This window comes from Gobius niger, assembly GCF_951799975.1.
Source record: "Gobius niger genome assembly, chromosome: 1".
Taxonomy (NCBI): domain Eukaryota; kingdom Metazoa; phylum Chordata; class Actinopteri; order Gobiiformes; family Gobiidae; genus Gobius; species Gobius niger.
In genome coordinates, this window is record NC_136852.1 from 26,189,702 (window position 1) to 26,202,458 (window position 12,757).

Genomic DNA, 12,757 nt, shown 5'->3' on the forward strand with positions numbered 1-12,757 from the left:
GCTGGAAAATATAGGCACGGTACTGCGGTAATGTTACTGTATACATAATCTTACATGTCACACTCGCAGTAAGAGTATATCCGAGAAGTGAAAAATATTTTGCTGAAACTAAAATTGAAAATGACAAGCAAAATGTTGCAATGTTTTGACCGGGGAAATTGTCTCTCAATAGATTAAAATGAATTCCAAGATCATGTAGTGCAGGTCCCCTAAGCAATTTTGCCCGGGCCTCGACCCCCTTTCCATAATTTATATAATTTGTTCTGCTTTATCTACGCTGAATTACGTATGTCAGAGGCACCATTGCTCTATATACTTTTTATTTATATATCATTCAAAAGCGACATGGAAATATATACTGTACATCAAAACTGCTAAGTCAATGTAGTTTGAACGAAAAGGAGGATCTTTGGAATGAACTTCCTCTCGACCTCTCTGGACACAGAAGATGCCGTTGAAAAGCACCTAATAACTTATCTCTTTTGGAAAGCATTCTGGTCTGTAGCCTGTGATTGTAAATGCTATATTCTTAGATATGCTGTTTATTTTTTTAAAATATTTTTTTACTACTGTAAAGCGATTTGTGACATTGTGTAACAGCGCTATACAAATAAAAGTGTACTTATTCATTTAAAAAAACATTTTTATTAAGTGATGAGTATATAAGACACAAAGTGCACAATTACACAAGTGAGAAGGACACAGGACACAACAGAAGAGACAAATGGGATACACATGGGGAGGAGGGATTACGTGATTGGATGGATAAGTAAAACAGGACTAAATGAAAGGGATATAATCATGTGTGATCATACGTCGTCATTACATTGACACTCCGAGACCCACATCTTAAGTTTACTTATTCATGATATCTGCCCTTAAAGGGACTATACGGAGTTTAAAGATGTAAAAAATTATGTATTTTCCTCCCCCTACATGTTCCATGTCTTAATGTGTAGAATGAGCTCAGACCTGTTCCCCACAACTGCCTCTAAAATCCTGCACTGTCACTCAAAAAGTTCTTAATTCGGGTCCGAAGTGCCGTCATGCACAAGCTTAATATAGAACCTGCAGTTACGCATATGAACTGAGGTGGCAGTAGTGAGTATAAAATGACCAACTTGCATCTCGTCTCTTTAACTCCCACCAGAACGAGCACATTTGCTGCAGTTTGGCGTTATCCAAATCTGAAAGCTTCTTGAAAAGCGTAAAACAGACTGAAAAATGCGCTAGAAAAGCAAAAATAACACAGTAGAAAAAAAGGGGCGAAAAAAGCTACCATCAGTTTTGTAGGTCTTAGCTTTCAAATGAGGCGCTGCACCGGCCTATAGGCTGTAAGCTCCTGTCCAGAGATTAATGTCCTGTTATTTTTTTGGGACACAATATTAACAATTACCATTAAGCAAGTTCCAGATATAATTTAGTGCATTTTGCAATGGGAAAAATGAAGGTTAAGTTATTGTTTGTGCGGCTCTCTAACTCAGCTCAGGATTACTAGTGGTCCCTTAAAAAAATGAATTGCCCACCCCTGATGTAGTAGATCTTGTAATAGGGATGATGACGTTGTTTTTCCTAACCTTTTTCTTAATAAAGGTTTGTGGTGTGGTTTGTTGGAGCTAGTCTTTGACATAGTTAACAACTTCAAAACTGCTTAGTCGCTTTCTCAGGACTGAGCTGAGTATAGGTGCTTTAAGTTTGTTGACTTTGTTGAAATTAACAAAGAAGATGCTCCAAATGCAAATACATATTTTAGGTATTCTCCACTGTCCACTGTGAATCTTTAATTCAGAGCATATTTTTTTCCCCACCTGATAAATAATTTCAAATGCTCCCCCCCTTTAAGTGCAGATATCCCTAAGAAGTGAGTTTCATATCAAAGCGTTGAATGAAGTCTGTGGGAGCTGTCCAGTTATTAATATCATTCAAAGACTGCCTTTCTTTCTTTCAACCACTCTGGGATTTGTGGTGTTGTTCTTTTTCAGCCAAGGGATGAAGCGCATACAAACATATCAAGCTGAACAAACAAGTAAAATGGATGCTTTGATGAAAGCTTCCGTCTTCATAGCTCCGTAGTTTCGCTCGACGGCCTTTCCACAAGTCATTCATACTGTCGGCATGTACAGTTCTGCACCGTGGCCATGAGTTTGCTGTCGAAGCTGCTACTTTACATGAAGACCAAATAGCTGATAGAGAAGGAACAGACTGGGATTCATATGAATTAGCTCTCGATGAATCACTCTTTTTCAGGCAAACTCCCAGTCCCTGCTGTGAAGTTTTAATCTGTCTATGTGGTCACACTTCAAAGTCCCACTTTTGAGAGATTTTCTGTAAACAGTCTTAATGTGATTAGGCTGCCTGTTACCTGCTGTGGCGTCTGGCTCATGGCAACGCCCCATGGTTTTCCTCTCCTGCTTAGATCTCCACATAGGACTAGGGCTGGGTATCGGAAAAAAAGTTAAAGTTTAGGTACTGCCAGTTTTGAAAAAATGGAAGCATCGAAAGCAAGTATTGGAAAATTATTATTTTTTCCCCCCAATTTTTCAACTTTATTCCCAATTTTCCTTATTTTTGCCCATATTTTATTTTATTTTTTTCATTTTTTTGGCCCAATTAATTACATTTTTTCCCATATTTTTTCCCCTCTTTTCCAAATCCCCCCCATAATTTATTTTAATATTTTCTCTATTTTTCCCCCATTTCCCTTCCATTTTTTAACCCAATTTTTCCTAATTTTTGTCACAATTTCGCCCATTTTTCCCCAAATGATTCCCAATTTAGGGACTAAACTTATCATCTTTATATACCTAGATTTTTGCCATTTTATGTGTGATGGCGGGTTTCCTTGGTTGATTTGAGAATATTAGTAGGTACTATTTACAAATACTATGATCAATAAAAAAAAAAAAAAAATGGTGGTAAACACATAGGCCACATTCTGGCTGCAACCGAATTGCAAGACATCCTTTTAGTTTCTCAAAAATAAAATCTCAAATTGCGTCCTAAAATATGTTTTTCTAAGGGACATTTAGTTGATATAAATGTAAAAATATTTTCCTTTTATTTTGTTTATCTATCTTTCTTGATTCGTCAAAATCGTCCAAGTCGATGCTCCTAAAGCTGTGACTTTATGCAGCTGAATTCTCAAATGGGACGTCTGGCCTCTGGATTGTGTTTTTCCCACATGTAACGCTCTATGCTAATTAATACATTCCCATAAGTTTTCTCTTCTCGGCCTCTTCATAACAACAACACCTGCTGCTTCGCCCTCCTCACTCTCACTCTGCCTTTCGGACTTTCAGCCAGCATCATGGACGTAGCCAACATTCGGAATCTTCTGCAAAAAACCCAAGCCACAATTTTAGGGAACAACCTCCTGACCAGGAATATTAACGATCTCAAACTTGTAAGTGCTCGAAGCGCCGCATTTGTTGCATTTTATTTTTAATAAGCGTTGTTTGGGTGGGGCTCTTTTGCGTGGTGAGAAGTTTACAGCGACATCTGTGCTCTGTTAGAACCGAGATGTGGCAAGAGTTTTATGGGTGCATGTTGCTTTTGTGGCTGTCGGACGTCAGGACTGTGCCGACGTATTAGGAAAGCCTGAAGGTGTCTTGTGGAATTATATTGTTGACACCGGTACTTTTTTTTTCTCTTTTTTGCACCTTCTCGTCAATCATTTCTTCTTATTTGAAGATCTGAAGGTGCCTGCCAAAAATATAAATTAAGATTCTCTACTAATATTGCAAACTGTGACTGTGAACATTGACATACTGTGTTTTTTGCATAGTGTCTTTTTTGATGTATTTAACCCCTGTGTATTTTTTGTGTGCTCTTCAGGTGGTGGGGAGTGACGGTGTGCGGGCGATGATGGAGTCGGCCCTCACAGCCAGAGACCGGGTCGGGGTCCAGGACTTCGTGCTCCTGGAGAACTACACCAGCGAGGCGGCTTTCATAGAGAACCTGCGCAAACGCTTCAAGGAGAACCTCATCTATGTGAGTGTGCGGGGATGGGCGTCTGCAGTAACTTAAAGGAGACGTATCATCAGGCAAAATCAGCTTTTTTTGTTTGTTTTAGCTTTAGCTCGTCAAAACCAACCTGGAGTAATATTTCACTACACAGTTTTGGGTAATCCTCTGGTTTAATTTAGCAGTTTCTTCTTCTACGGTGTCAGCGCTTCGTTCTGCACTTTCTGGATACAATTGCATCATTGTTAAAATCGGAAACTGTCCTCCACATTTTTAAAGCTGAACCAGTTCTGAGCCGTTCTGCGCTCAAGCTGTGCTTATCATGCCATGCTGAGGCTGCGAGCCACTAGGGCTGGGTTTAATTAATCGATTTCAAATATTCATGTTTTTACCAATGATTTACCAAGTTAGACTTAGTTTCTACTATTTGCAGCATTAGTTCTTCTGAGAATGTCTTCCATATCCAAGTAAAATTGGTTCTGCGTGATGTCACTAACTGAATCAAAAATCAATCAAATTGAATCGTGAATCTCGAATCGGGCCCTTATGAAGAGAATCAAATCGATTTGGGAAATCCAAATCATATCCTCGCCATGAATTGAAACCGAACGTTACTTTTTTTTAATTATTAGTTATTCCCACAGCTGCCAGCAGGAGGAGGCCCAGTCAAGGTCTTCTTCAGCTCTATTCATTGTTACAATTAAATTTTATGATATGCTGAGGCACTAAAAATAATGTTATTAAGCCTCATATGCCCACTTTAAATGAAATATAATTCTTATAAAGGAAACGTATTACAGTCTATTAGAAAATATCATGGCATGGTTTTATTTTTTGTTTTATTTTAATATTTATTATTTATTTATTTATCTACTTTTTCATGTTTGGGGATTGCTTTTTACGCAATTTTGAGTTTCTCTGCCCATCATAAGGGAAATGGGGATGTGGGTAACAAAAAGGGTATAAAAGGAAAGTGTAACTTGCAAAAAAGTGCAAAATGCCGATGCAATGTAACATTTCAATAAAAAATTGATCACAAAAAAAAAGAAAATATCATGGCTAAACTCAACAATGAAGACTAAGACTTAGCTGGTTTCAATTTAGTATTGTCACATATTGAAAAAAAAGTAATATGGGGGGCAGATTGGTTTTGGTCAGTCTGCACCAAGGATGCTCTGGCTACATGTGGAAGAAGGTGAAATAATAACTCACAACATTATAATCAATTTTGAGAAAAAGAAAAGGGCAAGGAATGACTACAGCTGGTGTGTTTATGTGTCTGAAAATATTTAAAAAGTGTAAAAACTAAACTGGAAGGCGCAGACTTTTTTTTTTTTTTTTTGCCTATACCGAGACACAGATCTAAACTGCATTCAGCGACTACACCCCGCTGTGTGACGATATCTAAGTAAATGAACTGTGAATCTGTCCTCCTGCAGACGTACATCGGCTCGGTGCTGGTCTCCATGAACCCATACAAAGACCTGGAGATCTACACCAAGAACCACATGGAGCGATACAGAGGAGTCAACTTCTACGAGGTCTCGCCGCACATGTAAGACCGGGCTCTGTTTTATTCAACACTCTTCTGCATGTGCCCTTTGTCTCCGGGGAAAATACGAAACAACGCGTAGCATCGAGTCATTTTGAATTCACGCTCAAAAGGGAGAAAAAATATTTGGCCACAAGCTCGAGTGCAAAAGTGCACCGAGAGAGACAACAGCCTAACATCCGAGAGCGGCTTAAGAGACTCCAAATGTTAAATGTCCATAAAGCTTTGATTGTGCGGGGCTCCGGGAGGATTTCAAAGGGAATCCCCAAGACCATTTCTGTGGCAACTATTCAACAAACACTTGGTTTCCCGCACGGTCGCACAAAGCAACGTATTGAGGGAGGAAAAGTCTGACTATGACTGTGTTGAGTCAGTGGGAGACGGACTTGGTCAAATATTCCCACACAAACATTATGTCATCGGAGAGTGGAAAAGGTTCTCAGCGGCAGTACGTCAAAATATCGAAGGCCTGACCTGACCCTGTTCGTTCAGCGTATTTGTTTGACTGATTACAACAACAACAACAACAACAACAACAACAACAACAACAACGACAACGACAGGATATTGTTGTCGCAAGAAAAAGCTGTTATGTACTAGAATGTGGATTTGTAGATAAATGGCAACACATGACTTTGTAACTAAAGATTCCTACAAATACAGTTTCCAAAGTAGTTTATGTTTAACCTCTCAACCCCCACCTGCTCCGAGCACATTCTCTCCAGTTCGGCTTCACCCAAATCTAATGGCGTCTTGAACAAATTGTCAAAACAGTGTCAAAAACGAGGATGAAAATACAACCCACAAAAAAAGCAACAAAAACATGACTAAAAAGTGACCAAAAAATGTCAAAAAAAGAGAAGAAATTGCGACAAAAACGATTCAAAAAAGCTTCAAAAATGCGACGACAATGCAACAAAAAAAGTCACGATCAGTTTTGTTGGTCTTAGCTTTCAAATGAGCTTTAACTCTGGCCTATAGGTTGCAAGTCTGCAGTCGAGCTTTTAGATTTGGGTCAAACTGAACTGGAGAAAATGCACGGAGCATACTATGCATACTATATACAATACAAATGTAATAAAACAAAGAATGCAGCTTTATTTAACAAAAGGATGCAAAAAAACTCAAAGCCTCTACGTGAACATTCTGAAAGTTAGAGATTGATAAGGTCTTTTTTGCCCCTTTTTCACTGAGTGGAATAACATAATGTGATTTGGCGAGGCCTGCAGGAATCCGAGTTGGGAGTGCGGGGCTGGAAAAGTAAAGCATGTTAACTTTCAGCAGATTTTCCTTTTTGACAGGGAATCCCCCCGACCTCAGGCTGACCCCTCCATCGCAAATGTCCTCACAGCAGTACCAGCAAAATATGACTTCCAATCGAGCGTTTGCTTATGAAATATCAAAATGTGTGAAATCTAAATTGGACATTTGAGGGCAATACTTTCTTCACACTTCCTGAGCTGCTCTGCCACGGCCCTTCAAGGGGAGAGTGTGTGTGTTTTTTATCTCGCAGTAATTAGTCTGGTGTCAGAAAGTCTCCACACAGGCTGAAACAACAGCGCGGCCCTGATAGCGTCTATGGGCTGATAGATGAGACTGTAACTGAAGCAGGCTGCACTCCTCTGAGGAAACCATGATTCATAACGGTCTGCGCGGGGTCAGAGCGCAGAGAGCATTCCAGAGATGATTCCAAGACAGGACAATGTATTTGGAGAGAGAGAATGTAATATGTGTGGGATATGTCCTTTACCTCCTCCTCCACCGGCCGCACTGGCCAGATAGATTTGGTTATAACTGGTTGCAGCAGAGTCATGGGAGTATATTTACAGCATTTACAGTGAATAGTCTTTTAAATATTTTAATGTACACCAAGACTTTATCTGTCTGTTAGTGTGTCAGCAACAGTTAACCTCTTATCCCCCACCTCGACACGAACATTTTCTCCAATTTGACTTTAACCAAGTCTAAAAACTTCTTGAAAAAAAGTGGAAAAAATAACAACAAAAATGAAACGTGTCTAAAAATAATGACGGTTACAAAAAAACAACAAAGATGCTGCAAAACAGGTGACAAAAAGCAGCAAAAACGTGACAAAGTAGCACCAAAATAGATGAGTTTTGTAGGTCTTTTGGTTAAAACTGAACTGGAGAAGATGTGCTCGGTTAAAGTGGGGGTTAGGAGGTTAAATGTGCAGCTGTGTAATAAGTAAATGTGATATTCATCCCCAGCATCCTGACTTTTGTGTTTAGTGTTTAGTGAAGGACATGGCCAAAGCCTTGGCACTGTCTCATGGAAAAACTGGACATTATGAAACCTTTCTGGACTCTAGAACATTAAGCCCGGTCAATGCCAGGGACAACACGAAGTGGAACAAGTAAATGGAAAATATTTCCATTACAATATTTAGCAAAACAGATTTTACTTGAAAGGGCATTGACATTAGTCACGGCCTCTGCAACAAATATCCTCAACAGTTATTTTAAAGAACATGATGATGTAGCTTGATGCAGTAGCTACATAAATAACAATTGATTTTGTTCGTGTACCCCTTGTCCAATAATGGGTGTTGGATTCTTTACTTTATTAATTCACACAAATGATATTAGTAATGACCAGACCGACTGACCGGACAATGCTCTGGGGAACCTCTGGAGCCCTCGAGGCTGGGAACTGCTGTTATTTTTGGAGACTTGTTGCAGTGTTCAGTTCTGCTGCAGTCTTTTGGGGGGATTTTGGACGATTAAAATCACACTCCTGAAAATGTCCTGACAATCACCTTTTTGTTGCCACTCAAGTCTAGTAAATAAAGTAAGCAAACATAGGACTGTATCACTCTCTTTACCCTGGGCTTTCCTGTCGAGTAAAGCCTTTAAAGTCCTTGAAAAATGTACCCAGTAACTGATGCTTTTTTTGTTTTCGTTGGCAGCTATGCAGTGGGAGATAACTCGTACCGCTCGATGAGGACCGAGGGAAAGGACCAGTGCATCCTGATTTCAGGAGAGAGCGGAGCTGGAAAAACCGAGGCGTCCAAGAAGATCCTGCAGTACTACGCTGTGACCTGTCCCGCCAGCGACAAGGTCCAAACCATCAAAGACAGGCTTCTGCAGTCCAACCCTGTCCTGGAGGTGAGTGGGGCGGGCTGGTGTGATCAAATAATGTGGCCTTGTAGATACATGTGGATGATACTCATGCATGTAGGCACACACTTATATCAACAGTGCCTGTTATTTGGATCATTTTTAGAGGTCGACCAATATATTTGGGATATCATAATATCGGCCAATGTAGCGCTGATAAAAGCCGATATCTCCGGGACAGAGAGTGATAGAGACTTCCAATTTTGTATTGGAAAGAGCTAAGTCAGGGCTTTAAAACAAGTCCCTGTGCCTCAGGGGATCAGAGAAACATCACAATGAAAATTGGTTAGCTACAAGTTTGATTAAAGTTAGTTAGTTTCATTAAACCTCAGGCATATGGATATGCTGCATGTCATTTTGAAGCACTGAACCTGGATAATTTAATCGCTGAGTTAGTTTTAACCTCTGCAATTGTAATTTTGATAGCTGTGAAAAATTCCGCGGCTAGCGGATGCTAGCATGCTAATGACAGCTAATCAAAGCTGGGACAGAAACTCTGATTGAGTCACCTGAAGTAATAAAATAAAATCGGCCACTGTTGGAGTGGCCAAGTATTTAAGTTTTTTACGGATTATAGACCAGACATTTGGAAAAAAACGATTTGATGTATAGGTCGATGTATTGATGCTTATCCATAGTACATAGTCAAATGTCCATTTCTCTGTTCACAGGCTTTTGGAAATGCCAAGACATTGAGAAACGACAACTCCAGTCGGTTTGGAAAATACATGGACATCCAGTTTGACTTCAAGGTGAGTGTGGATTAATCCACAAATATTCGAACTGTTTTAGACCCAATGTCTTGCCCAAGGACACAACAACAGTGTGCACGGCCGACCTTTATCAAGCACACTTTTTGTTTTCACGCTCCTGTCTTACTTAATGAACTGTTTATGTTTGTACTCAAAACCATCACACTCCTCTGTCGTCAGGGAGCGCCCGTGGGAGGACACATCATCAACTACCTCCTGGAGAAGTCCCGGGTCGTGCACCAAAACCACGGGGAAAGAAACTTCCACATCTTCTACCAACTCATCGAGGGAGGAGAGGAGGACCTGCTCCGCAGGCTGGGGCTGGAGAGGAACTCGCAGCAGTATCAGTTCCTCGTCAAAGTGAGCGACAATAACCACACAGCCAACAGATTTAACCCCTTAACCCCCACCTGAACCAAGCACATGTTCTCCAGTTTGTCTTTACCCAAATGTAAAAGGTTCACGACTGGAGCTTACAGTCTATAGACCAGCGTAATGCCTCATTTAAAAGCAAAGACATACAAAACTCATAGAAAGTGATCTTTTTTTTAATACCATTTTCTTCCTCGTTATTGTTTCATTTTTGACACTTTTTCAAGAAGCTTTTAGATTTGGCTAATGACAAACTGGGGAAAATGTGCTCGCTTCTGGTGGGGGTTAAGAGGTTAAATAGTCGCCAAAGCCAAATGTGAATAGGAACGTGCATCCCATTGAAATAAAGACAATTAGGTCTCCAAATAAATACATAAAATACTGTGAAACTATTTTAAAACCCTAACAATGTTTCCACTGCTGCATAAGCCCAAAACACTGCTAATGTGCTATTGCCCGATAACAATCCCTGTTCAGTCTGGGCCCCAGTGGGAGTCCTTGTCCCCCAGGGGCCGAACGCTGCCTTCAGGCTCCCTCCGAAAACACAGCTTCACCAACACGCTCCAACTGCTCCCACACCAGGGCCGCACTTCACACGTGCATCAACAGCCCTTTTTTACATGTCACCGCCGTTTATGGAACCTGCTCCACGTGTGAATGACTCAAGAAGACCAAACATTTACAATTAAGTGTTTTATCTGTTGTTTTTTTAGGGGAATTGTCCGAAAGTGAGCTCCATCAATGACCGCAGTGAGTGGAAAGTGGTGAAGAAAGCTCTGACTGTGATCGGCTTCAATGAGGATGAGATTGAGGTAAGTGCTTTGCAGATTTTTTAATAAAGTCAGACAGACCCTTATCAGTCTTTATGGACATCTTAGCAGTTAGTATGGCTTCCACATAACCCTTAAAATACTCTATTGCATAACCACAGTATATCCTAAAACAGAGCACACACACCTGCCTTTCCTCAAGCAGCAGCAGCAGGAGATCTATAGAGGCCTGGAGCCGGGCCCAGACTTATAAAACACGGGAGACTCCCACGCTGCGCACAAATAACTTCTCACTGTATAATAACCACCGCAGATATACTCTGAATGTATTCGCAGACGCTGAGAGGAAACAGCCCTATCCAAACACTGGGGGGATAATGTGGTCCGCGCTGTCATTGGGGAGGCTTTAGGCAGGAAGTGGACGCTAAACATTTTTGAGATCTGACATGAATTTGACAAAAAACAGATTGCAAAGGGGATTACTCAAATTTGAGAGATGGATTTAGTTTTTTTTTTTTGTTTTTTTATCCCTCCCTGACATTGTATTACAAAATACATTTAAAAGGTTCAGCTTGGTAAACACTGCAGTACTTTCATGCACCAATCCCTTAGTTTAGACAAGTGGATAGTCCATTTTAAATGAACCTCTTAGCAGAGCACATTTTCTCTAGTTTGGCTTCACCCTAATCTAAAAGCTTCTTGATAAAAGTGTCAGCACCAAAAATGAGACAAAAGAAGCGATGAAAATGCAACAAAAGAGCGACAAATACATGACAAAAAGGCAATGAAAAAGTGACAACAAGGTGACGAAGATTTGACAAAAACATGACAAAAAAGCTAAATTAGGTCTTCGCTTTCAATTGAGGCTGGCCCGTAAGCTGTGATCTTATGGATTTGGGTACAGGTGAACTGGAGAAACATTTTCATTGCCTTACCCCCGCCGAGTGCAAATTGAGCTTTTTTTGTCACTTTTTTGTCACATCTTCATCACCTTTTTGTCACTTTTTCATTGCCTTTTTGCGCTCGGTTAACCCCCGCCTTAACTGAGCACATTTTCTCCAGTTCATCCATCCATCCATTTTCTTCCTCTTTATCCGTGGCCGGGTCGCGGGGGCAGCAGTCTCAGCAGAGATGCCCAAACTTCCCGATCCACACACACCTCCTTCAGCTGTTCTGGGGGGACCCCGAGGTGACGACAGGCCAGCTCGGAGACATAGTCCCACCAGCGTGTCCTGGGCCTTCCATTCGGTCTTGTCCCACTAGGACATGCCTGGAACACCACCTAAGGGAGGCGACCAGGAGGCATCCGGAACAGATGCCCGAGCCACCTCAGCTGGCTCCTTTCGACGTGAAGGAGCAGCGACTCTACTCCGAGCTCCTCCCGGGTCTCCAGTTCAGCTTTACCCAAATCTTTAAAAAAAAAGTGTCACCATACCGATGAAAACGAGGAGAACACGCAGCAAAAAAATTAAATACAAGCAATAAAAGAAGCAACAAAAAAGTTCTTATCACTTTTGTAGGTCTTAGCTTTCAAATGAGTCATTACACTGTTGCTCTGGAGCCGTGCTGGAGAAAATGTGCTCGATTAATGCAACTCTTTCATGTTTACTAGTAGTAACTACTGGACCAAAGATACTGTACAATATCCGCGCTCATTGCCTTCCTTCTTCTCACTTTCTTCTTCTTCTTCTTTGTTTAAACAGGAGCTTTTGAACATCATTGCCAGTGTGCTCCACCTGGGGAACGTGCAATACGGAGGAGAGGACGGCACCGCCTGCATCACCACGGACACCCAAATCAAGTATCTGTCCCGGGTAAGGCTTGGCCCGAAGCGATGTGGAAACTCTCCCAAAAACGGCTTCATTGTTTGTCTTATTTACTGTTGTTTATATGATGTTTCTTCTTTCTTTCCCATTGAAGTTTGTAATAAAATGTATGAAATGCCATCTCGTCTGAAAATGCCCTCACCAAGATGGCTGTCGGCGTGTTTCTTGATCTGAATCATGTTTCGAACAGTTGCCTTGTGTGCTAATGCCGCTCTTCCCTCTGCAGTTGTTGGGAGTGAACGGCGCGGTGCTGACAGAGGCTCTTACGCACAAGAAGATAATCGCCAAGGGAGAGGAGGTGGGCTGGCACACTGTTGCATTGTGGGTGATCGGCGCTCGTGCCTCTGAGTAACGTCTGCCGCGAGGCTTAATTATATTGTCACGG

At 41.2% G+C, this 12,757-nt stretch overlaps 1 protein-coding gene across 2 annotated transcripts in view; it reads left to right on the forward strand.

Annotated features, from left to right (window-relative positions):
* Positions 1-12,757, forward strand: part of LOC306964987 (unconventional myosin-Ic-like) — a 51,886-nt gene that overhangs the window by 26,568 nt on the left and 12,561 nt on the right. For both annotated transcript variants that reach the window (XM_079559174.1, XM_079559173.1), the window contains exons 2-9: positions 3,835-3,990; positions 5,403-5,518; positions 8,442-8,640; positions 9,324-9,404; positions 9,585-9,764; positions 10,490-10,588; positions 12,250-12,360; positions 12,599-12,670. In XM_079559174.1, the coding sequence (XP_079415300.1) occupies positions 3,862-3,990; positions 5,403-5,518; positions 8,442-8,640; positions 9,324-9,404; positions 9,585-9,764; positions 10,490-10,588; positions 12,250-12,360; positions 12,599-12,670 (987 nt within the window). In that variant the 5' untranslated portion in view covers positions 3,835-3,861. The remainder of the gene's footprint in view (positions 1-3,834; positions 3,991-5,402; positions 5,519-8,441; positions 8,641-9,323; positions 9,405-9,584; positions 9,765-10,489; positions 10,589-12,249; positions 12,361-12,598; positions 12,671-12,757) is intronic.